At 41.9% G+C, this 26,766-nt stretch overlaps 1 protein-coding gene across 2 annotated transcripts in view; it reads right to left on the bottom strand.

The window, feature by feature from the left end:
• The window catches only part of RASSF5 (Ras association domain family member 5), a 100,908-nt gene that overhangs the window by 56,655 nt on the left and 17,487 nt on the right, over nt 1-26,766 (bottom strand). For both annotated transcript variants that reach the window (XM_053393377.1, XM_053393378.1), the window contains exon 2: nt 12,150-12,271. In XM_053393377.1, the coding sequence (XP_053249352.1) occupies nt 12,150-12,271 (122 nt within the window). The remainder of the gene's footprint in view (nt 1-12,149; nt 12,272-26,766) is intronic.

The following is a 26,766-nucleotide window of genomic DNA, read 5'->3' as shown; positions in this document are numbered from 1 at the left end:
AGGCGGCTGGGGAGGAGGAGGGGGCAAGAGGAAGAAATGAGTCAGGCTGGTGAAGAAGCCAAGCTGCCTCCCCCCTTGCCGTGACTAGCTCCCCTCCCTCCTGGTCTAACAGAATCTGGAGAGGTATGAAAAGGGTGGAGCAAAGACAGACAAGACAAAGAAGCCTCAGATTGCTTGGGAATGAACTGGGGGAGGAGACGACTTAGGGAGGTGTGGGAAGGCGGGAACCTCCAGTCCTCCTAACTACCTTGTTGGGGCAAGAGCTACTGGGAAGACCTCCTGTGCCTCCTGAGCTGTTTGTTTCTTTGAATTAAGAGTTAACTTCACCAACACTGTGTGAGTTATTACTGACCTGATCCTGGCTCCTGCCCCTGACACTGCCTCTCTCCTAGATAACTTGGGGGGGGGGAGTTTGGCTGTCTGCACCCTGTTGGTGAACTCTGGTTTAGGGTATGCCTCCTTAAACCAGACCTATGCTCAAACTGTACATTTGTGAACAAATTCTCATACTACAGAATGTTGCAAGCCTACAGTAACCTCTTTCCAAAGGAATCCAATCAAATCCAGACAAGTGTTGTGCCCCCAAACTTCTCATATCTCTTGGAAACATGGGGTGAACATAATACTATTATATAAAAACAGAATTGCCTAACATACTTTCTTTTATAGGAAGGCAAGGAAATTAATGCACTGTAATCATCAGTTGCAAACAAGTTCCTATGTTATATCACTGGACAGCTGTACAAAATTGGGAAGCAAGGCATAAGTTTATAATAGGACAATGTTAATCCATAAAAGTCTTCTCCCTGAGAGTTTGAATGGAAATGAATCTTGATTTATTCAGGTCTTTGATCAAGGACAGAACACCGGCTAATATTAGGCTGTACATCAGAACAATATGCAGATATGAGAGAGCAAGTTTCATATCTTCTGACAAGGATGAGTTGGTCACTGCACCAATGAGTTGGTGCAAAATGGACGACAGAAAACAAGGCACAGTCTTGCTGCTCAAGAGTTCTTAAACTAGCCATCATAGGAAATAAAGCCTGATTTGCACCATTCACCCCCTGAAATGGACTCTCTGCATTTGTTGAAGCTGCTGGCATTTCCTCCTTCCTAGAGTACATTTGGCAAAGAAGGCTCCTCCCTCATGGGCTGGACCAGGCAGCACACCAAGGAAGTGTCAAAATGATGAATGGGAATGCCTCACTGCCTGTGTTTTTATTATTGGGACCATCAATAATGTATTGACTGTTTTGTCACCCTGAAGATGAAACAGGCCGTTTTAATACACATTCTGCTTGGGAAGAATCTCTGATATGCTAGGAACACACACCAGAATCTCTGCATATGTATGTATATGGCTCCCCTGTGCTGTCAAAACAATTCAAGTCTCAATGGTAGTTCTATTTAAAATTTTATTTTAACGCATAGCTTTGGGGAGGGAGGAAAGGAATAGGAAGCAAAAAACAAAACAAAAATCCCGTTGCAAGCAGTTGGTTATGTCTAAATTTAGGTTCTCGCACAGTCTCTCTTTGCTTTTCAGAATGATTGCCAGGTCTGAACTTTCGAACTGAACAAAAATGCAGAATACAGTGTGAGCTCAAAATATATGAGAAGCTTTTCTTAGCCTCATTTGAGATGGAATTAGAATTTACAAATCCACAAAGCACCTGAAGTATCAGACTCCATCAGGGTGTATACTCTCTGCTGAGACCCTGTGGCAGGGATTGCTAGCTTTTTGGGGCCCATGGGCGCATTAGAAGACCAGAGAAACTGTGCAGAAACACATGAATCGCAACCAAGCACAAACCACATCCTATTCTATCAGATACAACATGATGTTTCTTTCAAGCCTAATTTAAGCAGAGGGGAGCTGCATGGGAGGGGACCTCATGGACATCTGGACATCTCAGGGTGCCAGGTTAACAACCTCCGCACTATGGGTAGAAGAAGGTAGTGTTGAAAAATCAGTAGAACAATCTGTGACACTTCAGTGATTAAACAAAAAATAATTATTAAACCCTTTGGAAAGATTCAGGGCAAAAACGTATATTGGGGTATACATAAGTGTTTGTGTGTGCGCGTGTGCAAGTCCACACATAAACACACACACAAAAGCTGCAAAAAAGGCTAATGTTATTCTAGGCTGCATCAACAGAAGTAGAGTGTCCACATCAAGGAAAGTTGCACTACTGCTATTCTATTATAGGCACCACAGTTTACGAAAGATATTAACAAGCTGGAACATGTGCAGAGGAGGGTGACCAAAATGATCAAGGGCCTGCAAACCAAACCTTAAGAGGAATGGTTGAGCAAGTTGGTTATCTTTAGCCTGGAGAATAGAAGACAGAGATGACATGGTAACCAACTTCATATATCTGAAGGGCTGTCACAGGGAAGATAAACCAAGCTTCTTTTCAGCTGCTCAGGAAGGCAGGACCTAAACCAATGGAATCAAATTACAAGAAATGAGATTTTGACTAATAGGAATAGTTTTCTGATGGTAAGGGTTGTTTGACAGTGGAATGGTCGTCCTTAGAAAGTGGTGGACTGTCCTTCATTGGAGGTTCTTTAAACAAAGGTTGGATGGCCATGTGTCAGGTCTTTAGCTGTGATCCCTCCCCTCTCTCCTTCCTTCCTTCCTTTCTTCCTTCCTTCAATCCATCCACACACACACACACACACACACACCAATTCACAACTACTGTGTCCCTGAGATTATGCTGCACCAGCTATCTACATAAAATGAGTCCAAGGTGGGGAAAAAACTGTAGAAAACCATGAATTTAATAGTCCTGGTATAATGGATTTTGACATAACCCATTACTGCTGAAAAATTGAGACAAAATTACAGGAGATAAATAACCTGAAAGAAATGTCATGTTGGGGCAGGAAAACTGTCAGTACATATATGTTTTTCCAGATTGCTGTTAATGGTGAACTGTAGACTGCTATGAATTTCACATCAGTGACTCTAGCAACCAGCTTTAGTGCCCAGCGCTGAGCCACCATCTTCCTTGGTCTTGCTACACAGAAGAGCATGCACACAACCTACTGTCAACTTACACATCATTGCTTGCCTTCTGGCAATGACAGACCTTACATATAGGGGTCCTTTCCCATTTTGCCCTCCTGACTGATTATGGCAGATGCACCCCATTACATAGGCCAGGGATGAAGGACCTGTGGTTCACCAGCTGTTGATGGACAACAATTCCCATAATCCCTCACCAATGGGTATTGCTGGCTAGGAGTGATGGGTGTTGGAGTCCAACAACATCTGGAGAGGCATACGTTCACCAGCCCTGACTTTGACCACTGCTGGTTATCAGAGAGAAGCTGCTTCATGGAAGTGCTGAGTAGTGAGCTTGAAGGTGCTGAATGATGTGCATTCTTGGTGACTCTTCTCTAGGCTAATAATACTCTGGAAAGTCTGGCATCATTACAGCATCTTCCAGAAGTGATGTAGCACCACTTGACTCAGTCTGATGTATAATGGCTGGGTGGTTGAGCCATTTAAACTTTTTTTTTTAAAAAACCAACAATTTCATTTTATAGTTTTCATATATTACTTACCCCAGTCTTCAAAAGAAGGCAAGGTAAACATGTACGATTAATTAAATAATAACAATAATAAATTTTATTTGTACCCCGCCCTCCCTGGCTGGAGCCAGGCTCAGAGCGGCTAACATCACATAAACAACACAGTACACATAAAAACAGGCATCAATTAATTAAAATACATCTTCAAATTAATTCAGACAAATTAAAATCTGGACAAATGGCAGTTATCAGGTTAAGACTGAGAGCGGTTAATACTTGCCAGGACCAACTGTTTTCAGTGATCACATAAGGACCTGCGAACAGGCTGTAAATAGATTAGTTGACTGAAGTGACTTAATAGAAATTACTGGTGTAATTCTTACTGACAGCAAAAGCCATGACAGAAAGTGACACTCATTACCTTGGCCAATGAGTCAATTTAAATCACCAAAACTGTACAGTTTAAAAAAAAAAAAAACATGTATCAGCAGTTGAAGCTCAAATATCATTCAGTTGAAAGGGACCACAAATTTAGCCTTCTGCTATCAGCTTATTATTGTTGAAGAGAATTTTTCTTAGTAGTAGCAAAGATTACAATACACTTAAGTCAATTTTTTACAGCTGCAACCAATGTTCTGAAGTGACAACATACCGGTAGTTCATGATATTGCTTTAGGTACAGTCAATAATACAGATGTTCTGAAATATGTATTGTGATCTCAGGCACATCCTGTCCTGACACACCAACTCAGCGCTTAATATTTGATCTTCCTGTGTCAGCAGAATGATAATGTACTTTTAATGGATATTCTCGTCTTCCTGAGGAGAACTGACTGTCTGAGGGGAATCATAAATCATTTTGCAACCATATTTGATGACTTAGAAATAGAGGTGGAGTCATCAAGCTGCCCATTCAGGAGCTTCACTGCAATCCTATATGTGTCTACTCAGAAGTAAGCCCCATAGAATTCAATGGGACTTACTCCAGGGTATGCACTTTACTGTGGCCTAAATCTCTTGGCCATACTTGTAGAATAAATCTGATACCATATTAATGAACTTTTGATTATTGGAGATAATTGTCATTAGCTGTTCTGACAACTATCAAATAAACTTGACATCCACTCTGCCGGATGGGCTCTACACAGTGAAACTCAACAACAACAAAATCTATTGCCAATTTTACGTGTGTCTGTCTCTCTCACAGTCAAATATAAATACCTAAAGGGGATGTTAAATTTTAAAAAGTCAAGTCTGACCACCTTGATTGATGTGAATCACATTGAGACTAGCATAGTAGTATATGAGGTGAATGTTTGTAATTTAAATTAGGTATGCCCAAGGAAGAGTGGTAGTGAAGGAAAACAGATTTTTGATCTATCCTGAAAATCTCAGTATCTCAAATGGATATATTAGGTGAAATATGAGACTCACACTGGTTAAAAATCCCAAGCAAGTCATAGGTAAAAAATTGTACAGGTCTGATCTTATGTTTCTGCTTCCAAACACCCACAGCTTCAGATTCAATTCTCTTCAAACCCTCCGCTTTCCACAAATCGTTGCGTGCTTGATCAGATAAAAAGATCCCTAACTGGCACAGTGGTAATAAAATATTATGAGATGCACATAGCTGAAAGGCATTGCCTGTCTATAAAAGGCATCTACATGTCCTGGAAGCTCCTTCCCAAGCCACAACTGCACCTGGTTTTTCAATCCCACTCCTACCTGTGATCTTTAAGGCAGGCGGGTATTGCTGCAATAAGCACCAGCCCAACACACAAGATGGTTCTTGTTGTCCCAGGCAAGTCTTACAGTATATAGTATGAAATAAAGCAGAAGGATACAGACTGGAAAACAGACATGGGGGAGTACAGCAGGCATTGAGACGGGACATGTCAATATGATAGGCAGCAGATTCAGCTTCCCATGTGCCAGATCTATTAGTAAAATGTGGGGAGGAGCAGGGGAACCAAAAATAATTCTTTCATTTTTTCAGTTGTATATTCAGCAACATTCAGGCAAGAAAATAGCACACGAGATACTACCCCCTTTGTGTATATGGATTAACCAGTGCACATTATGGAGTAGCTATAGAGTGCTGGACCAGAGCCTGTGGGATCTGGGTTCAAATCCCCACTGAGCCATAAAGATCACTGGATGACCTTAGGACAGTCATCTTCTCTCAGCCTGACGTACCTCTCAGGGTTGCTCTGATGCTAAAATGGGGAAGTAGGGGATCCTGAACACCACTTTGAGTTCCTTGCTGGAAAGACATGGTATGATATAAATACAATAGGAAAGAAAATGGATCTTCCTACTGCTTCCATAGCTTACAGCTTGCCCTTCTCATTCTGATCCCATCGGGACTTAAAACAGTACATTTTAACATCCCGGTATTGTCCAGTATTCCATTAGTTAAACATGCCCATCAATCGTAGCCTTAGTACCACCATCCACATTCTATCCAGAACATAAACATCAAATAAAGTTTTTTTAAAAAATTATCTGACCGACCCAACAGAGGATTAGTTAAAACACCCTCAACAGAAACTATGGCAGGCCAAAGATTCTCTTAGAAAAGTGCAAATTTACAGAATTTGGCAAGACACAGGTGAAACTGAAATGAAGGGTATTTCTAGCTCTACAGGCTGGTTTTTAGTTATAAGCCTGCCTCATAATTAAGTCCCTCTCAAACACTAGCAGGAAGTAACAACTTATACAGCAATGCACCTTTACACACTGAAACCAAGTGGCAGCCCGTAACAGAACAATCCAATCCCTGGCCAGGAAGTGGCGAAGCATGATGGAGGAGCAGAGCCCCCACTGCCCCCACTGCCTATGCTGGCCAGGGTGGAAGGAGGGGGGGCAGGCAAATCAAGTGTTATGTACTGAGTTGAATAGGATCCAAAATGCAGCAGTCTGATGGGCCCTACAACAATAGGATTCTGAATGCAGCAGTCTGATTGGTCCACAGAAGCCACCCAATCCAGCTCCAGGTGGAAGTGAATCCACAACCTGATTGGCCTACAGGAGAATCCCGGAATTAGCCAATCACATGGGGCTCATTGTGTAAATAATGTATATAAAGCAGACATCCTGGGGGAACTTCCATTCCTCCTCACCACTATGAGCTGAATAAAGAGCATGAAATCCGCTCTCGACTCCAAGTATATTTCATCAAGTGATTAAGCTGAGAACATTTCCGATACCATCAAGGGATGACAGTGGGGCTGGATCAGGATCCAGTGACTCTCCCAGTCTGCCTCAGTCCTTCCCTCTACCCACCCCCAGAACGTCGCTGGGGACCTCACCAGGAGTACTTCCTACGCCTCTGCCTAATCCATTCCTAACCCCCCCACCCCGGCCTGGCAAAAAGGGGGTTTCAATTACAGGCTAAGTATCTTTTAGATGTTGACAACTTTGCGTTTGGACATATCAATGGATAGCCACCTGCTGTCTAGTCGAGTGGAAGATTCAAGCAGTCATACTATAGAAACAGCTGAACTCCAATGATGCATTCTGAGGTTTGATCAACATCAAATGGGAAAATTCCAAATGCAATAGAAACTAGTGAGGTGACATTTCTCTGTGGTTTTGCAAAAGCTGTTTTGCAAAAGTCTGCTTTGCTCCCCAGTGCTGCCAAGACACCTTTGTCAGTGTACAATACCTTCCTCATTAAGCTATACCTGCCTGCAACTTCATTCATTTGCCTTCCAGCTCCCCCAAGTGCTGCTTCTGGGTAAAACATTTAGCTACTGTGTACAGTGAAAAATAAGAGCTGCCTGTCAGAAGTGAGTCAACATCTAACTTGACTGAGGAGTGCAGGGCCTCTAAAATTTATGCAATTGAAACATTTTCTCCCACGGAAATAGCTCCCCTTCAAGGCAGTATCATGTCCATAAGTTTCTCATCAAACACATGGCTATTTTTTCATTCCATTTCAGCATCTTGGACCCCAAAGCACATGCAGAAGTTTGCAAGATCCAAAGCCAGTATCTTCCACTCCAGCACTCACAGAGACTTTTCAATGCACAATATGTTATACAGTCTTTATTTGGCTTGTTCTCTATGGAGGCAGGTCACCACTGTTCCCATTTTATGGATGAGGAGACTGAGCCTGAAAGCAAATTGTTCAAATGTGACCTAGCATGTCTATATCTCTTAAGATTTAAGAGGCCTTATAAGGCCAAGCTTCCAAGTCTCTCTACCTGGCAACAAATCTGGCTCTATGAACAAGCCACATACATGACTTTCACAAATGGAGGCTCCGACATATATAGTGCAGCCTAGTGGGTAAGGCGTTGGAATAGGATCTAGAAGACCAGGGGGCTCAAATCCCCACTCACTCTGCCATGAAGTTCACTGGGTGACCTTGTGTCAATCACTGTCTTTCAGCCAAGAAAAACCCTCAGTGGGTTGTTATGAGAATAAATTGACAAGTAGGAGAACAATGTATGTCATTTTGAGCTCCTTGGAGGAAAGGCATAATATAAATATAATAAACAATTAACCCACAGGTCACTTTTTATAACCCATCTCTCTGCATGTTTGTAGTGTTTTTACAGTCTCAGCTATGGAGCATGAACTGGGGGAAAAAAGAAGATAAATCCTAGCACCAGCATGAGAGGTCTAAAAAAATCAAGCCCTGGGATATTACTATATAAGTGAAGGCTTACTTTTGAGCATAAATGAGAAAAATGTGTGTATGGATCAGTGGGCAGCATATAGATCAATGATAGAGCACCTGTTTTCTACATGCAGAAGGCCACAGATTCCACCCCTGGCATCTCTAGCAAGAAGGATAAGTTGATAGACCTCTATCTGTTATCTGGAAAAAGTTACTGCTAGTCAGGGTGGACAATACTGAGATTGACAGACAGAAGGTATTCACATGTCACATTAAGCTGTGGTTAATGATTCACCATGCACATGCAGGACACTCACATTTTGCTTATCTCTGCTAGTGAGCAGAAGCAACAAACCATGGTTGACTTAGCATGATATCCGAACCAGGGACTATGGTTTGTTTTGCTCCATATGAAGTACAATCTGAAACCAAGGTGTGTTTTCAGCTTGCCAAGTGAAACAAAACAGAATCCCCAGTTCATGTATAACATTAAGTCAAGGATGTGGTTGATGGATCCCGCTCACGAGTGAGGAGGAATAATCTGTACATTTGCAGTGAACCATTAGCCATGGCTTACCTGACGCCCAAACACAAGCACCCAGGGTTTACAGTTTGTCACTTTCTCCAGCATAATCCAATCAGACTGTTCAGAACATTTCTGAAGCAACAACGTCAACATGGGAGAATTCATCTTTAGATGAATATTTCCTGAGGGAGAAGTCACGCTCAGTTCAGGCATCTAGGTCAGGCTTCTTTACACGCAACAATTCTGTGACCTACCTAGTTACCCACCACCACTGGTTCTGGTTCTGTTCAGTGGCTTTTGGTCAGGGACATGATTTGGTATCAAAGCTGGAGGGGGGAAATCCATTTGAGTTTCATTTCACTTCAGATTTACTTAAATAATCTCAGTTGCTGTAGCAGACCATACCTCCTACAGGGCTATTTTTCTGTATGCAGAGCCTTCCAGGCCTTCCATCCTGGGTAGCCATTGATACCCTAGCTGTCAACTTTCAGATTTGAAAATAAGCGATCAGCAGCCTCGAAAATAAGGGATCAGCAGCCTCACCTGTCCCAGGAACAGTCCACAGGATATCTAACAATCCGGGATAGCAGCGGGAAGCAGCAGGAAACAGCGCTGGAATAAGGGAATTTCCCGCCAAAAAAGGGAAGGTTGACAGCTATGATTGATACCCCCCTCCAATCTACATCCTAGGTGTCTTAGCACTGATGGTGGGGGGAGGGAAACTAAGAGGGATTTGCTTCCCCTCCTCTATCATTTTTGTTTGTGGATACTGATTCAATGGTGTTAGGTAGGGGCCCCACATAACACTGCACACAGACAGGTAAGCAAAATATTTTGATTTAAGCTGGAGTGACAATTGGAAAAATCCATCCAAACTTGTGAAAGAGCAAACGCACCAATATAATTTACTTCAACATCCCACCACCATCATCCCTCAAAAAGGACTGGGACTGAAAGGTCCTGGTAAAATAATCTTGATCACAAGATGTCTGATCTGTCTGTCACAGCAGAGCTCCCTCCTCTGCCTTCTCACACTGGCATTTTCCCTCCATCAAACCTCACCAAACCTCACCCCTGCCCTTATATAGCAAAGGTTTAGAGACATTAGCATTGCTTTCAGCAGACAAGTTGTCTGCAGAGTGTGAGTGTGTGTCTGAATCACCAAGGTGTTGCAAGGTACTTTGAGGACCCTTGTTTGGTTCAGGGTGTCTTATACGGATCACACTTCACTCCAAGAAGCCCAGAATCCTTCCAAAATGCAATGCTTCTGCCTGGGATTAATAATTTGTCCAAATCTGGTGCACACCCTCCTAATGTCTGAACTTCATAGAAACAAGCCAAAAGCTGGATATTCTGGGGGGATACCTCAAGTGTTTTCAAAATTGGGTTGCACAGCTGCTGTCAAAAACCTACTGGATGACTTTTCACTTCAGTTTGTTCTAAATTCATATAACAAACTAAAGAAATACATTTAGCTCCACTGATTTCTCCATTAGAGCACAGTAGGCCTCCAGATGTTGTTAGTCTACAGCTGTCATCATCCCTAACCACTGGCCATGCTGGCTGGGGCTGATGGGAGGTGGAGGCCAATAACATCTAAAGGGACACACGTTCACCATCCTTGCATTAAAGGGCAGAAATGCTTAGTGTGAGTGTAAATATTGCTAACCAGAACAGATTTTTAAAGTTGCAGGTATATCCCAGATCGAGTACCAATCAAAGATGTCACTACCCTTTTCAAGAGGTGCAGCAACAACTCAGAGCTGGGTTGCTTTCACATGTAGGACCATACAAAATCAACAGACAACTACGTTAGACAAATTATGCCGCATTGGAGATTATTCCATTGCTTTTTTTCAGAATGCCTGGGTAACAACAAATTACTACAGGCATGGCAATGACATTCCATTTGTACTCATAGAAAAGCTTTGATCTTGACATAGCACCCTGCTCTTCGGTTTGTAAGATGCTCTTTGTTGTAAAAGAACAATTAAAAATTTCCCAGTGGAGTTAGAACTTCTTCAGGGTGTGATGATAAAAGACTGGAGAGGTGCTTTATGCAAAGAAGACCAAGTGCCTTTTTGGCATTGATCATGTAGATATGCCATTTAAACCAGAGTGGAGAATACTTTTGCCACTGGCAGGGAGTGGAGAAACACTTCCTTTGAAGAATCTGCAAAACAACCCTGAAAATGCACATTTTATCCACATCACAAAGTATGTGTATGCAAGCAAGCTAACACGAAAGCCTGTATCGGACATGCTGGATATTCACAACAGAATATGAGATAAGCAATTTGTTACAGAGAAGGGCGGAAAGGTTTAGTTTCAGCTGCATTAGGCTCACGCCCATAACTTTCTCCTGCCCAAACTCCACTGAAAGGCATTGAAATCACAGAGCAGAAGATCCTTGTGTTCACAGTAAAACAAAACACACACCAAAGAAAGGACACAGGAACAAAAGGCTTCGGGTTTCCCATACACAGAATATTAAAGATCAAAACTTGAATATTTCAGACTGATACTGCATGAAAAGTGTTAGGAGAGATTTGGCATTTCCCATGAGGCAAGAAATTCATTTTCAGCAAGGCCTGCCACAGATGAAGAAAAGGGCAGGCTATACTCAGCTCCAAGGAACAGAAGAGGGCAATGTCTAAAGCTCCAATTTATGTTTCCATCTCCCTCGTTCCAATAAGACTCATGTATTTTTAATCCTTGAATCCCCATTAGAAAAGTGCTGCATTCTCCATTATAGCAAGGATGCTTTGGGACTGCATTTTGGGAGTGCAATCTCAAGAGAAATCTGCATGTGGTGTGCACACCTCTTAATGACAGGCTGACCTCAAAAACCCTCTGTTTAGAGCAGAGATTTTACAGTGGGAGCCCCATTGCCATGATCAACACCCTGTATGAAGGCAACTTGCCCTATTAGTTTTACTGCAAGACAAAAGACATTCATGCTACTTTTACCAGATTGCTGCAAGAGCGAAGGAGTGATTCTTGATCTTATTACTCTGCATGCTGCTTGGCCCATGAAACAAAATACCTGGGCTACCAATGTAACAGGATGAATCCTACTTACTTTCACATTGACACTAGTACTTAGCTTCTAAAACAGGAGGTGCTACAGCAGGTAAGATGCCAATTGTCTGACTTGACCTTATGTGTAATCTTAAGCATAGAAAGGCTATTTGTTGTGAAGGCAAGCCTTAGGATTGCCTCATTCAGAAGCATTGCCTTATCTATCTGAAGAAACGCCAGCCCAACAAACAGATATGGGAAAGGCAGAAATTAGAGGCCCCTTGCTTTGCTGAGATACCATTCACAGTGTGTGTGCAAAAACCTGTCAATGAGCTCTTCTTGCATGCTGGCACCATTTGGCTTCCAGAGATGCAAATCACTTTGTTCCATTTTCTTCCTCAAGCATCATGGGGACACTGCAGTTCTTACCTGGCTGTAGTTTTGTGTTAGGGTATTTTCTGGAGAAGGTTTGCTGCGAGTCTGTCCTTCCTGTTGGCTGCAATCCAGCTGGATGAGGCTTCTGCATTCCTGGTGACATGTGTACTTGCAGTCTAGGGAGGAAAAACAAATTGAACCAAAATTAGGACATGGCTTCAATAGCAATCAACAGGTTCATTCGATGTGTGTATTTTGAAGTTTTAAAGATGGAGAAAATGTGTGGAGGGATATGAGGGGGAAGACAGCCAAGATATCTAAAGACTGAATTCACAAACCGAGCAATCAGGTTTTCAGAATACATAGAAATACATGGTGAAATTTGCATTATCTCACAAAAATGTCTTAAAAACCTAATAGGGGTCATGTGAAACATCCCATACACATATTTTACATAACTACAGATAAAGAAGCAATTACTAGTCTTTCATACACCCCATAACCAAGGGCACCATAGTTATTCAGCATATAGTCCCTTGTTAGTGTCTCATTTGGAGCTGCTACAGCCTCCCCAATCATCCGCAAAGGTAAAATCCTTCTGGAAATCAAGTTGACAGGACAGGCTTCATAATCTAAAGTAGCATTTAGACTACAAATTTGAGGCTTTTCGTGGCATGATTACACTGGCATTTGTCGCAATAAATGTATAAAAATTACTGAAGTATGCATTTTGGCATTGTATCCGAAAAATTCAAAGAAGTGCAAAATCTGAAGGCTATTATTTTCCAATCTGTGTATTAATCTCAGAGGTATGAATTAAATCAATGCACTTAAAAATGCAGACAGAGCAAAATTCTCCTCCATCCCTATAACAGCATTGATGTGCTTTGACGGCAATGTTGCTGCACTACAACTTCCATCATCCCTGATCACTGACCATGGTGGCTATGCCTGATTGGAGTTTAACAACCTCTGGGTTCCCCACCACTGCCTTACACAAAGTTCCATCCCCCCTCACCAAGCTATGATTCCTATAATCCCTTGGAGGTAATCCATGACATTCGATCAACCCAGTGGATACAGTTCAGGTATGATCTTATTACAATACCCTTGACATGAGCAGCTGTGATCTGAGCAAGCTCTTAGGTGCACGGGTCATCAGTAAAATCAGGGGCAGTAAAATCAGTGAAAATTACTGAACAACAAAGCAACATTATATATTGGGGGACTGCACCAACCGCACTGCACAATTCTTACCATGAGCAGAGCCTAACATGCTACACACAGCACACAGCCCTCCAGTTAATATTGTGGAGCATCAGCTGCCTTCTCATTGTCATCAAAATTCATGGCTGTAGAAATAAAACATTATTCCTTTTATGCAAAGAAGCTGTGCTAGGGAGTCAAATGGCTTGTAGGAGACAGCACTTGGGATTCACAGTTAGGAGGTGGGGGGGGAGAAGTAAAGAAATCAATAAACCCAAAAGCCTGCAAAGCGCTGTAATTAAAAATGAAAATGTAAAGGCAGCTGGGCACGGTATATGCAGGCCATTAAACGCTGCTTTCATGGGAATAGCAAGCAATTCCTCTCACGCAAAAGTGATAACTTGAGGAGGGAGAAAAGCTGTAATTCTTTAATGTACTGCTGCAGATAATAGGAAATCTCACAGACCACTGTGCATACACTTGTAAAAAATATTATTTTGGAAGTGTGGGGGAACCAACATTTATCTCACTGAATATGGGTACTTAAGCTGCATTCACACACAAGTAAACTGTATATCATAAAACTAGAAACTATGCTGGAGTAATGTCACACCCTTGGTTTTTAAATCGCTATTGCTTAATATTTTCTCTAAGGAACTCAAGGTGGCATACAAACTTCTCCCCCTCTCCATTTTTTCCTCACAACAATCTCATGAAGTAGGTTAGGCAGGGAGAGAGAGTGACTGGCCCAAGGTCACCCAGTGGGCTTCTTGGCTCAGTGGGGATTTGCACCCTAGTCTTCCAGGTCCTCGTTCAGAATTCTAACCACTACACCATACTGCCTCCCAAGCACGTCACCTAGGAAATCAGTCCCACAGAGCTCAGAATTTACTTCCAAGTAGACATGTTTAGGATCAAGTTATTAACATGTATATATTTCCAGGACAAAAAGAGGAGCTGGGCTCCCATCAGAGAATATGTTCCCCACTTGCTTTAGATATGAACAAAATCAGCAGAACAATCAGATGTGGGTTTTTTCAGGCACATGGAGCAGCTGTAGAGTAGGAAAGGTGAAGGAACAAAATGAACCTATTCAGCATTCAGATACCTTCCAGAATGCAAAATGTTTATTGTGCTTGGCATCTACCACTGCACTAAATCTGTATAATGTACTCTAGTACTGTAGTATATCGTGGTGGAGGCTTCAAAAGCGAGACAGTAATTACCAGGCATTTCTCTATCTGTCTGTTCTCAGAAATGCATATTAGCTCCTGGAATGCAAAGTGCTGTTAAAAATGCAGCTGCCACAGAACAGAAGCGAGCGCTTATTGTGGTATCAGGAGTCCTTTTGCTATATTCAACAAACTGTGAGCATTTTGTAAACAACTCAGTTATGAACATTAGAGACCAGGTGGCGAGAAGGCATTTTCCAAGGGTGGAAAATAAGGTATCAAAAAGCAGGTGTGAGGGACGGAGAAACTCAACATCATCTACAAAGCTTTGCTGTACTTAGAGCAGCCATCTCGGAGCAAATTAATATATTCTAAAGTAGTATGAGAAATAGGCTGGCTGGTAAACAAGGTAGCAAAACCTAGCCAGTAGGGGAGAAGAGTAATCATTTCCCAATTAAAGCAGTCATTTTGACATGAATCTTTCATGACTCATCTGAGGAACCTGCTCAGGTAAGATTCTCTCATGTTAATGATCCTCCTAATGCAGGGATAGGGAACCTGCAGGCTGTAGCTCTCCAGACCAAGTTGGACTCCAACACCATCATCCCTGACAGCTGACCATGCTGGCTCAGGCTGATGGGAGCAGAAGTCCAACAACATCTGGAGGGTACCAGGTTCCCCATCCTTGCTGTATTACGGGAACGCCTACATTGGGCAACCAGGTCTACGCCAATGAATTCTCACTTTAATACGTTGATCAACTGCTCAATTTATCAAGATACAATCCTTTACTTTGTTTCATCTTGTTCTTTGTTTTTGTACTTTGGATATAATTTAAAATTTAAAATTAAATTATTGTGACCAGCCTGGACACTTTCTTCAGTGTTCTGCAGGAGAGCTCCCTAGTTCCTAGTGAAGGGAAGGCCACTTTATAGAACTTTCTGGCTTTTAGAAGACATCTGAAGGCAGCCCTATTTAGGGAAGTTTTTAATGTTTGATGTTTTATCCCTTTATTATTATTATTATTATTATTATTATTATTATTATTATTATTATTTTGGGAGCCACCTAGAGTGGCTGGGGAAACCCAGCCGGATGGGCAGGGTTTGTTTGTTTGTTTGTGTTATGGCAGGCCGAATAGTAAGCTTATATCTGACTCTTGTTGGGATATTGTGTTTGTTGGTGTTTCTTTGAATCACTGTGTTTTCCAATCTACTTTATTTTATTTTATACCACTTTGGGGTTACCTGCCCCAAGGTGGCATATACATACTTCCCAAACCAGGGAATATCTAGAAAGCAGGAGAGGGATGAAGGCTGGTACAGTTCACCCTCCACTTTCTTCAAAGCCATGCCTTGATGTGGACCTAGAGCCAGGGAGAGTGGTAGAGACAGCTCTAAGCGTCCCAATGCAAGTCAGCTCAGCCTCCATCCAACATACATTATTAAGTCATGAATGGGGAACGTTTGGCTCAAGAGACTGTTACCCCACAGCCATATCATCAGGTGTGTGTTGGGTAAAGTCACAGCTGCAAAGGAACAATTGGTAGCCTTAGGGAGCACTCCCACTTGTTCCTTTGCAAGTGTGGCTTTCATTCAGCGCCATTAAAATTTAGCACTAAATGCATGCTGCACTGTTTCAGCTATTTGGCACATCCACCTGACATCATATGACATGCTGGCTGGAATGGACAGGTGGGCAACCCACCTACCTGTCAAATGTGTTCCACTGAGAGTTGGTCGTCATTGGATCTGGTCTGCCATCTAAAAGGGGTTTCTCCACCCCTGGTTTAAACAGAGAATTTTGCAGTCTCGTTACTAATTATGCTTCTACTGATTTTTCACTCGGGGACCAAAAGCCAAATTGGCATCAGGAACTTCTGAAGCTGACTAGTGCATTCACAAACTCAAAAGAGGAGAGGCAATGCATCAGTTAATTTATCCAGTATGAGATGCTTATCAAGTACTTTTTCAGGGAGATTTTGTTCACGTATGCTGCAGGGCTTATCTGTGCATCAAATCCAGAGAACAGCATCAATTCCAGACTTACCCCAATATGAGCACACATTTAACTGAAACCTTGTAAAAATAAATTAAAGACAGCTTCTCCCTCACCCACTTTATATGGATTCATATAATGAACTCTGAGTTTTGCAGCATGAATGGGCACAACATCCACTTTCAAATCAATAAATAAGGTGCAAGCGCATTCCCAAGTCAAACAATAAGTGTATACACTCAAACATGAATGTACACATTACATGAGCTTCCAGGACTAATGCAACGCAAGCAAGCTTTTCATTCCGGAGCTCAAGTCACCACCTTGGTCTGAAATACCTAGCCATTTCAACAACTAATTAAGCTCAAGTAGGGTAGCCAGCAAGTTTGGAAAACTCAGCAATGGCCAGAGGATTGAAGAAGATCAGTGTACATCCCAATCCCAAAGAAGGGCAGTGCCATATAATGCTTCAACTACCGCACAATTGCACTCATTTCACACGCTAGCAAGGTTATGCTTAAAATTCTACAAGGCAGGCTTAAGCAGTATGTGGACTGAGAACTCCCAGAAGTGCAAGCTGGATTTCGAAGGGGCAGAGGAACCAGAGACCAAATTGCAAACATGTGATGGATTATGGAGAAAGCTAGAGAGCTCCAGAAAAACATCTACTTCTGCTTCATTGACTACGCAAAAGCATTTGACTGTGTCAACCACAGCAAACTATGGCAAGTTCTTAAAGAAATGGGAGACACCTCATCTGTCTCCTGAGAAATTTCTATGTGAGACAAGAAGCTATAGTTAGAACTGGATATGGAACAACTTGATTGGTTAAAAATTTGGAAAGGAGTATGACAAGGGTGTATACTGATCCCTGCTTATTTAACTTATATGCAGAATTCATCATGCGAAAGGCTGGACTGGATGAATCCCAAACCGGAATTAAGATTGCCGGAAGAAATATCAACAACCTCAGATATGCAGATGACACAACCTTGATGGCAGAAAGTGAGGAGGAATTAAAGAACCTTTTAATAAGGGTGAAAGAGGAGAGCACAAAATATGGGATGAAGCTCAACATCAAAAAAACTAAGATCATGGCCACTGGGCCCATCACCTCCTGGCAAATAGAAGGGGAAGAAATGGAGGCAGCAAGAGATTTTACTTTCTTGGGCTCCATGATCACTGCAGATGGTGACAGCAGTCACAAAATTAAAAGACGCCTGCTTCTTGGGAGAAAAGCAATGACAAACCTAGACAGCATCTTAAAAAGCAGAGACATCGCCTTACCAACAAAGGTCCGTATAGTTAAAGCCATGGTTTTCCCAGTAGTGATGTATGGAAGTGAGAGCTGGACCATAAAGAAGGCTGATCGCCGAAGAATTGATGCTTTTGAATTATGGTGCTGGAGAAGACTCTTGAGAGTCCCATGGACTGCAAGAAGATCAAACGCATCCATTCTTAAGGAAATCAGCCCTGAGTGCTCACTGGAAGGACAGATCCTGAAGCTGAGGCTCCAATACTTTGGCCACCTCATGAGAAGAGAAGACTCCCTGGAAAAGACCCTGATGTTGGGAAAGATGGAGGGCACAAGGAGAAGGGGACGACAGAGGATGAGATGGTTGGATAGTGTTCGCGAAGCTACAAACATGAGTTTGACCAAAATGTGGGAGGCAGTGGAAGACAGGAGTGCCTGGCGTGCTCTGGTCCATGGGGTCACGAAGAGTCGGACATGACTAAACGACTAAACAACAACAAAGGGTTGCCATATTCCAGGAGGTAAAAATACGGAAACAAAAAGTTGTTGAGCTTTTGCTCCACCTGTGCAAAAAAAGAAAAAAGAAAATGAAAAAAATATCCAAAATCACGAACATTTGTCCGAAGCTAAGTATTTCACATGTGCCACTTCGAGGGTGGCAGGATGCAAGGCTACTGCACCTTTAATTGCTAGACCAAAGAAGGAATTTTGGCAGGTATGGTGCAAGGCCTCTGGTGCCTCTGGCAACCTTAAAAACTTCAAGTGCTTTTCAGCATCTCTCCCTGCCTGCTGAAGTATGCATATGCCAAAGACAGAAATGCACATTTAAAGGTATTTTTAATGTATTTTTAAATTAATTATTATAATTATATGTACAATTCAAAACCGTCAACATATAGCATCGCTTCATAAAATACAAAAGATGCAAGTGCAAAACCCAAAAAGTATTAGTACCATTAGAAATATTAAGAACACCAACAGGGTAGAAGCAAGGTATTAAGAATATTTAAGGTCCAGATAAGATCACTATAAATGTATGATTAGTAACACAGCAGACATATTAGGAATGTGAGACTCTGGAAGGATGAAACAAAATTAACACGCACTGCAACTTCCTCTTTGCCTTACTACATAGCATCTCCTTATTTAATTACACACTAATGCTAAATGGGTTTCCATTAATCAGAAGGAAAGTAAGAAAGGAAAGGAAAACATCCATCAACACTTTTACATTACATTTCCTTTCTTATTTATTACTCCAATACTTCATAATAACAAAAAATCTATTTCTGAACCTTTTAATCCAATCTTTTGTCTAATGTTACTGAACTGCCAGAACCCAGCTATTTAATTTTTTCTTCTAATTCTCAGAATCTTTCACAAGCACAGTCCATTTAATTTCTATCAGCTTCCATATTCTCCCCATCAGTATTGTGATAGAGAAGATTTCATATCTTGAATATTCAATTCCTGCTATAGTAAAAGGTATAAATAATATGGGTATTGGTCTCTTCACTAGTGCACTATTATGAACAAAATTTAACTGGGTCCATTTCTACTTCTGCCTGAAACAACTACTAATTATAGCACCATCTTCCAAAATCTAGCAGCTTTTTAATATTCTTTTTTACACTCCACATGTTGCAGAAACCTCTGGGATTGCTGGCATGCCCAACAGTTTCCTTTTACCTCTTTTTTTTCACATCTTCCATGATGTTAAATTCTATTGTTTACTCATTTTCAGGAAATTATCTTTAGATCCAGTTAGCACCGAAAACCACGAGCCTTGTGCATGCAAAAATTCCAATACTTATTCTAGAGCTATTTTCTTTAGATCTTTATCTCACTTCCTTCTATATGCTTTCCCATCCACCTTCTGGCTATTCAACAGCATGTTATACATTCTAGTTAACTCCTCTTCCCATTTTTGTTTCCACCCATTTTTCAAAGGGTGGATTGTAGTAATATCTTTTTGGACAGTCCTGTTGTGGCCTCAGCACATGCAGTTTGCATTGGGGAGGGAAGCTCTCATTCACTCCAACCTGGATCGGGACTTCAGCAGGGAGATAAAAGTTTAAGCCCCCAACCCCACCATGCCAGGTTCCTGATTGTTAGTGCAGGGGACTCAATCTATGAAATAAAAACTTTCACTCCAGGGCAAACAAGATGCTTAGTAATGTCATGTGTAGTTTGGCCCTTCGCCTACTTATAGGGAAGTATGGGCCAGCATCCAGGGGAGGGTCTTCTCCAAACTAACAGCTCAAGGCACTCCTCCCAACTTTCTGGGCCAACTCAAAACCTGAAGAGCCAAACGCCTGTTTCTCTCCAACTTATCTAATGATTTTTGGGAGGGGTGGCACTGGAGAGGAGAGGGCTTACCCTCCCCTGTCCAGTTTGGTGGTAGCCGGAAGCTTGCAGGAGAAACAAATAAGTAGAGAGCAGGCAAGGACAGGACCTTGGATAGCTCCAGGTGAGCCCGGAAGGCTGAAATGCCCTCTTCCTGAGGTTGCTACAGAAGATGTTGTCTCTGCAGAGAGAATCAACTGAAGCCTTGTGCAGGCTAACAAGCCCTGGAATGTATGTGGAAGGGTCCACCTGCCTGGAGGAGATGGCTGGCTGGCTGGCTAAAGTAGCCTCACCTTATTACAGTGGTACCTCAGGTTACCTGAAACTGTTCTTAACCTGAAGCACCACTTTAGCTAATGGGGCCTCCTGCCGCCGCTGCACAATTTCTGTTCTCATCCTGAAGCAAAGTTCTTAACCCGAGGGAATATTTCTGGGTTAGCGGAGTCTGTAACCTGAAGCGTATGTAACCCGAGGTACCACTGTATATCATCATTGGCTTTTGCGTGGCTGGAGTCATAATTGTAATGCAGAGGACTAACCCTCTGAGAGGGCTGGGGTGTAGGATTGTAACCCCTGAGTGGTAGGGCTTCCAATAAGAGACTGGTGGTTCTCCCCCTGAAGAAGTAGGCAGTGGGGCTTAACTTCTCTTTGTATGCTGCAATCCTGATTCTAATGTTTATGGCAGATTCATTATTTGCTCCAGACTAAGATTTCAGCACAAAACACAGACTATGCCACCTCAGGACCAGTAGAAGGCTAACAGAAAAAGGGCATTCTGGAAGGAAGAACAGAAGCCTTGGTGAAACTTTATATAAGGAAGGTACTCTAGAATAAAACTGCACATCTACTAAACATAGCCTGAACCCAGATTCTTATTTTTAAGAATCCTACCTCTGAACATAACAATGATATCTACCAGTGGTGGTGTCCATAATTAATTTAAGGGGTGAAAGGAAATGCAGCTGCTTGCATTATATTAAGAGCAACATGTTTTTCAACCACTTTGCTATTATTTATCTTAAACACAATCCATATAACACCCTGCATTGTTGTAGTAGTCAAAGAGGAGGGTAGCAGCACTCACCTGACCCACTCAACTCACGGTAACTGGGCACACCAGTCTCTATTCAAATAAACCGTTAAACTTCCAGAACCATGTTCTCAAAAAACAACTTCATTCCACAGCCAACTATACTAAGAGGCTTAAGGCAAATAGGTTGATTTGTGTTAGTTTGCTGGTAAGTGAAAAGGTAGGCATCCATGGAATACATGGCAACCAATCAGAAATGCTCAAGGTCATTTGAATGACAGTCTCAATTACCATCAGTGGAGGTAACATTCAGCCAAGTGAATTTATAAACTCTGGACATGATATTGCTTTGCCACATGTTCACCTTCCATTTGTCAGAGGTAGGAATTGGAAGTAGTATTAAAAAAGAAAAGAGTCCCCTAAAATATGGCTCTTCTCCACTCATATTGATCAACTGCATTTCAAGTAGGATCCAGCTTTCCTTAGAACCAGGCTAAACTTAAAGGGGCTTATGTTCCCCCTTTGCCTGCTTGTCCCATTGAAATTCCCTTGTGTTGGGTAAAATGGATCATGTGGTGGGGGTTATAGAATAGACCAAAACAGGCCCCGCGGAACAAATTACATGCTCCTTGCCTAACTTTCCACTGGGTGATGGGACTTGACTTTTAAGCTTCATAATCACCATCAAGAAGTGATGCACAGAGCACATCACAGGCCACCAAGGAGAACATCCATATAACCTCTCTTGGCCCAATCTCTGGTCCTCTTCCACTTGGCATCTACTTCCATCGAGTTAGTTTATTCTTTCTTTTTTGGAGATGGGCAGGACTGATAAGAAGAGGAGGGAAGAGGATAGAAGTTTGAGCCCCACTTTGAGTTAGGTTCACCTAAAAAAAGGAAAACTAGAGGTGGTGAGACTTAGAGGGATGTGGAAATGGAATTACTGAAGGTTTCCAGCTGAACATTTGAAAAAATAATAATCAAAAGGTGGTATTGGTGGAGTATTTGACTTGAATGTTTCTGATTTTGGGGACAAGCAAGTGGGTGATCACCCATCTTTATTCAAAAGTCTTCCAGCCTACTCAAGCATGGTATTGACCTCTTGATGAGCATTAACATCTTGATCCTAAAACAATTATCCTGGAGCACCAAGTGGCATATGGTATCACAGCTGCAGCAACGAACAGCATGAAGAAAAGTAGGGCATATTCATTGATGTATGCTGAATGTCCATTTCAGGGTTATTTTAACACATCACTAGTATGTATAGAAGATGCAAAGCAGCACACACAGACAGCAACAAGACAGTAAATAAACATTTTTACTCCAACACACAGAAATTCATTCCCATCCTTACACACCAGGGGTATTGCTAAGTACTTAAAGCAATCAAAATATGGGTATGGCATGACATAAGTTTGCATGTGCTGAGTTATTATGTCTCTGAGGTGCAAATTAAGACAGCAGGTAGTGAGAGGTCTCATTGGCATTAAGCTGTGAGACATGCCCAACAGTCTTATAAGCAAAGGGGGGGAATCAAAAATTGGGAGGAAGGAGTAGGAAATCTGAGGCCTAGTGCATTAGGATATGAGATTCCTTGGCTGCCCTATCACACACCATCTTTGTGCCACATTAGCATCAACAACACACACAAAATGATAATTTTAGTCCATCCTCTTTATTTTCTCTCCTGACATCTACAATGTATGTAAGATACATAAACAGTCCAAACCCACTTGGTCTATATTTATGACAGCTATAATTCCGCTTGCCTTTGCAAAGCTTAATGTCGCTTGCCTTTGCTAGATTTCCATCTAGCAAGGAATTAAGATTAGAGATGAGCAAAACCTTCTCTATAATTCCCACCTCACCAGAAATAACCCTGCATGTTCATGATACTTTCCCATAAAACCAGATATGCAGTTTCCCTGAAACTTGGGTCCCTGCCCCTGAGTGGTTAGTTTGTACAATTTGGTTTCTGCAGGGGGGCATTTGCCCCCTCAAATCCTAAATGTACTTATTTGTTTTAATGTAGACAAACACACACAAATCCAGCTAGTCAACAATAGGTTTAGAATGATCTATGAGAGGTTTAGGGATCCCACTAAGAGTAGCTGCCAGACTTTGACTCTTTGCAATTTTCTGAAGGAAAACCTTCCTGGGCCAGCAGGCAAGTCAGATGAATGCTACCTGTTCAGATCTAATGATGCTGTGGAAATGTTGTAAGATCTGGATACCCTAGAAACACAATGATAATATAAAGAGTTGCAGCACCTTTTTATGATCAGTTGAGGAGCCTGCTGGACCTGAACCTGCTTTTCGAGGGGTAAGTGGGGATGGGGGTGGCCAGGACTAGAAACCAAAAGTAACCCAGCGGTATAGAAACCAAAAGTGATGACAGCATTTGGTAAATCAGTAGCGAAAAACTGGGAAACAAAAAATTAGTGCTGCTGTTTTCATTGGTTGAAGGGTGAGAGAATGGCACATGGGATGTCAATATAAGGTTGCCACAGAAAGAAAGGCAAGAAACAGAGCTGTTTCTGTTTGTTTAGTTATAGATACCTGCAACAACTTCAAACAGCAGAAGACAGCTAGTGAGCCCCAGACATAAACAGAAGATACTGCTTCATCAGAAATCATGGAAGTAGCAAAAGAGACAAAAAATATTCAGGTACGGGTACAGGCATGGGCAGGGCATGAGAATACCCCAAGAAAAAATCCTGAGGCAGCTACTAGAACTGTACAAACTGAATGACAGGAAAAGCTGGATATAAAGAACCAGGCATACCAACTTCTAGGGGCCCCAAAGTATTTTTTAAGGGGGCTGAGCCCCCTCAATATTCAGGAGGTGTTAGGTTCTGCCCCCTGGCATCACACACACAATGTCAGAGCATCATGTAGTGTTGTGCAGCATTGCACAGCATCATGCAAGGGCCCCCTCAATCTCCTTAAGAAGATAGTGCCTCTGTAAGGAACTACATACCAAATGCAAATCCTTTATTTGATGTGTTATAATTTGAGTTGATTGCACCATGCTGGACCTTACAGAAAGATATTACTTCAAGCATGATCATGCACAGCTTTCTAAATATTCTCCTTGGTTAACATGCTCTTCTGTTTTGAAAGGGCCTGCATGCCATCACTGTATTTTATTTCCGCACAGGTATTGTTTCACAACTCAAATGAAAGCTCGCCATTTCTCTCTCCAAGCATTCCCATAAAAAGTAATAATTCAATAATACATGGTTGCAGAGAAATGCAACTTGTGACAAAGCAACCCATGTGTTTAATTAAGTCTGAGAAGCTATTAAGAATGATAACTCAATTGGAGGGGGAAAGTGGTATGCCATGGAATTAAAACACCAAGTCTGGTTTAAAAGTCAGTGTTGCAATTGTCACATTATGGCTCCACACTTAATGAATAGGGCACTTTTATAGTGCCTTTCTCCTTTACTCCATTTAGTTTCTAGCAAATACATTCTTAGTACTGGTCTTAGTGCTCGTCAGTCTTCCTTACTGTTCATATGTGCAAAACCTTCCCTTATATATTCTAGTGCTAAAATACATGCTAACTAAGCTTGAACCAAAATTCAAGAATCTGGGTTTTATTGTTCTCCAGTGCAAACAACTAGTTCAAAATGAAGAAATGCCAAATGGCTGCAAAAATTGTTCATTGACACAGTAAAGAAAATCTTAGGGTTTCGGGAGTTGTTGTTGTAGAGTCAGACACGACTAAACGACTAAACAACAACAGCAACTCCCGAAACCCTAACATTTTCATTACTGTGTCAGTGATCAATTTTTGCAGTCATTTGGCATTTCTTCGGGGGAGGGAGGGGGTTAAGAGCAAAGCTCCTGTGGTCACTATCACCTCCTGAATGGCCATAATCACTTCAGTGACTTGCTGAGAAAGCTAATTTTAGAAACTCAGTCTATGCTTTAGAATGAAGCCACATGACATTGCTCACAAAGAGCCACTGGAAGCAAGACATATCGTTGTACACAGATATTCAAGTGTTGTTGTTGTTTTATTTTTTTAAAAAAAACAATAATTTTTTTCACAATGCAACTTCAATAGAATAAGCTGCATTCCCAGTTAAAAACAGGGAACTAAATATCCCATGGCCTTTTTATACTGTCTGTGGGAATCTTGGTCTTCAATATACTACAATGTAAATATACCATGCAACAAGGAAACATTTTAGCACAATCAGGAGAGCTAACAGTTTATTAAAGTAGCAACACCTGGGTCTATTTTCATATTTGGAAGTGGCAGCAAAGCCTTTATGCACCCCATACATGAAAATCTGTTCTTGAAGGTGTGACAGGGCTGTCTTAAGCATACGGCGCCGGGGTGCAAAAATCTGCCCAGCGCCCCACCCCCTGGTTGCCCAGTCCCAGGCGTGCAGGAGGGCGGAGCCAGCTGGCCACCTCAGCATCTCACTGGCTCGGTCGCCTCCGAACTCGCAGCACAAAGCTGCCTGCAGCAGAAGAGCCCGTCGCGGCGCTCCAACGGATGGACGAGCTCTTCCCCGGACTCAACTCTCAGGCCCCGGACTCTCAGCCTGGCGCCCCTGAGACTCCAGCACACGGGTGCCTCACACCCCTAGCGCCTATGGGTAAGACGGCCCTGAGGTCTGGTGTCAACATATAAATTCTCTGTCATAAATCATTAAAACTCAATGAGTTGGAACACACCCAACAGAAATATTGACTAAACCAACTTTTATTAAGATACAGCATACATAACTCTGTTAAGATAATGACATTTGTAGAACCCAAACCAAAATGAAGTAAGTACATAAAACTACTAGACAGAAGCACCTATTCCAAGACAGGTTTCTCCCTGGCTTGTAAAAAGAAGGCTGCGGAAAACAATTATTTGGGCTTGAAATATATATAATTGCTGTAAAATGGCAGACATCATCACACCATATTTCTAGGATTGATGGTCTCCTCTTTGTCAATTTAAACAAAGGATGTGATCTAATAAGCTGAATTCAACCACAGAGTCCAAAAATAAATAAATCCCCACACTTACTTGAGACCCTCAAATCAAAATTAGTTGGTGAAAATTCTGATAGCTTTCTACTAGACTGCACAGCAGGATATCACTTGAGTACATCTATCCCACTGGCCTCAGTTAGGCTATCCATGTTTGATTGATTTTATTAAATCCATAACTCCATCTCATATTCAGAGGCAAAAAATGAAGAAGGGAAAAGATTGTTGAATAATTGTTGGCCTGTTTGAAAGACTAAGGCAGTCCCCATTTCATGCTGTCAGCTGCTAAACCTGGTTTCTGTGAAGGTCATGGGATACCCATAATGATGAAAATTATGGGCAGGCTTCTACCTGAATACATCACTTATGCAGTCTTACACACAATAAAGAAAGAAATTGGGGCAGCAAGGAATCAATACGAACTCTGAAGAGTAAAGCGACATAATTCTAACATATTTAGAGTTGTATATAACCCTTCTACCTATCCTTTAGAAAGGCTCTAAAGTTAGTCTTTTCCCCTTCTCAGAGATTCTGAGTAACTTGAAAGGTCACCGATGAACAAGGGTAGGTAGAAGCAAACATGCCAACCTCACCCTAAAGAACTGGTTAGGCTTCATTTTACAGGTCATTTCCCTATACAAAATATTTAGAAATCTAAGG

This window comes from Podarcis raffonei, chromosome 6 (assembly GCF_027172205.1).
Source record: "Podarcis raffonei isolate rPodRaf1 chromosome 6, rPodRaf1.pri, whole genome shotgun sequence".
Lineage (NCBI taxonomy): Eukaryota > Metazoa > Chordata > Lepidosauria > Squamata > Lacertidae > Podarcis > Podarcis raffonei.
Note: the sequence above shows the minus strand (reverse complement) of the source record. Positions and strands in the feature narration are given on the sequence as shown.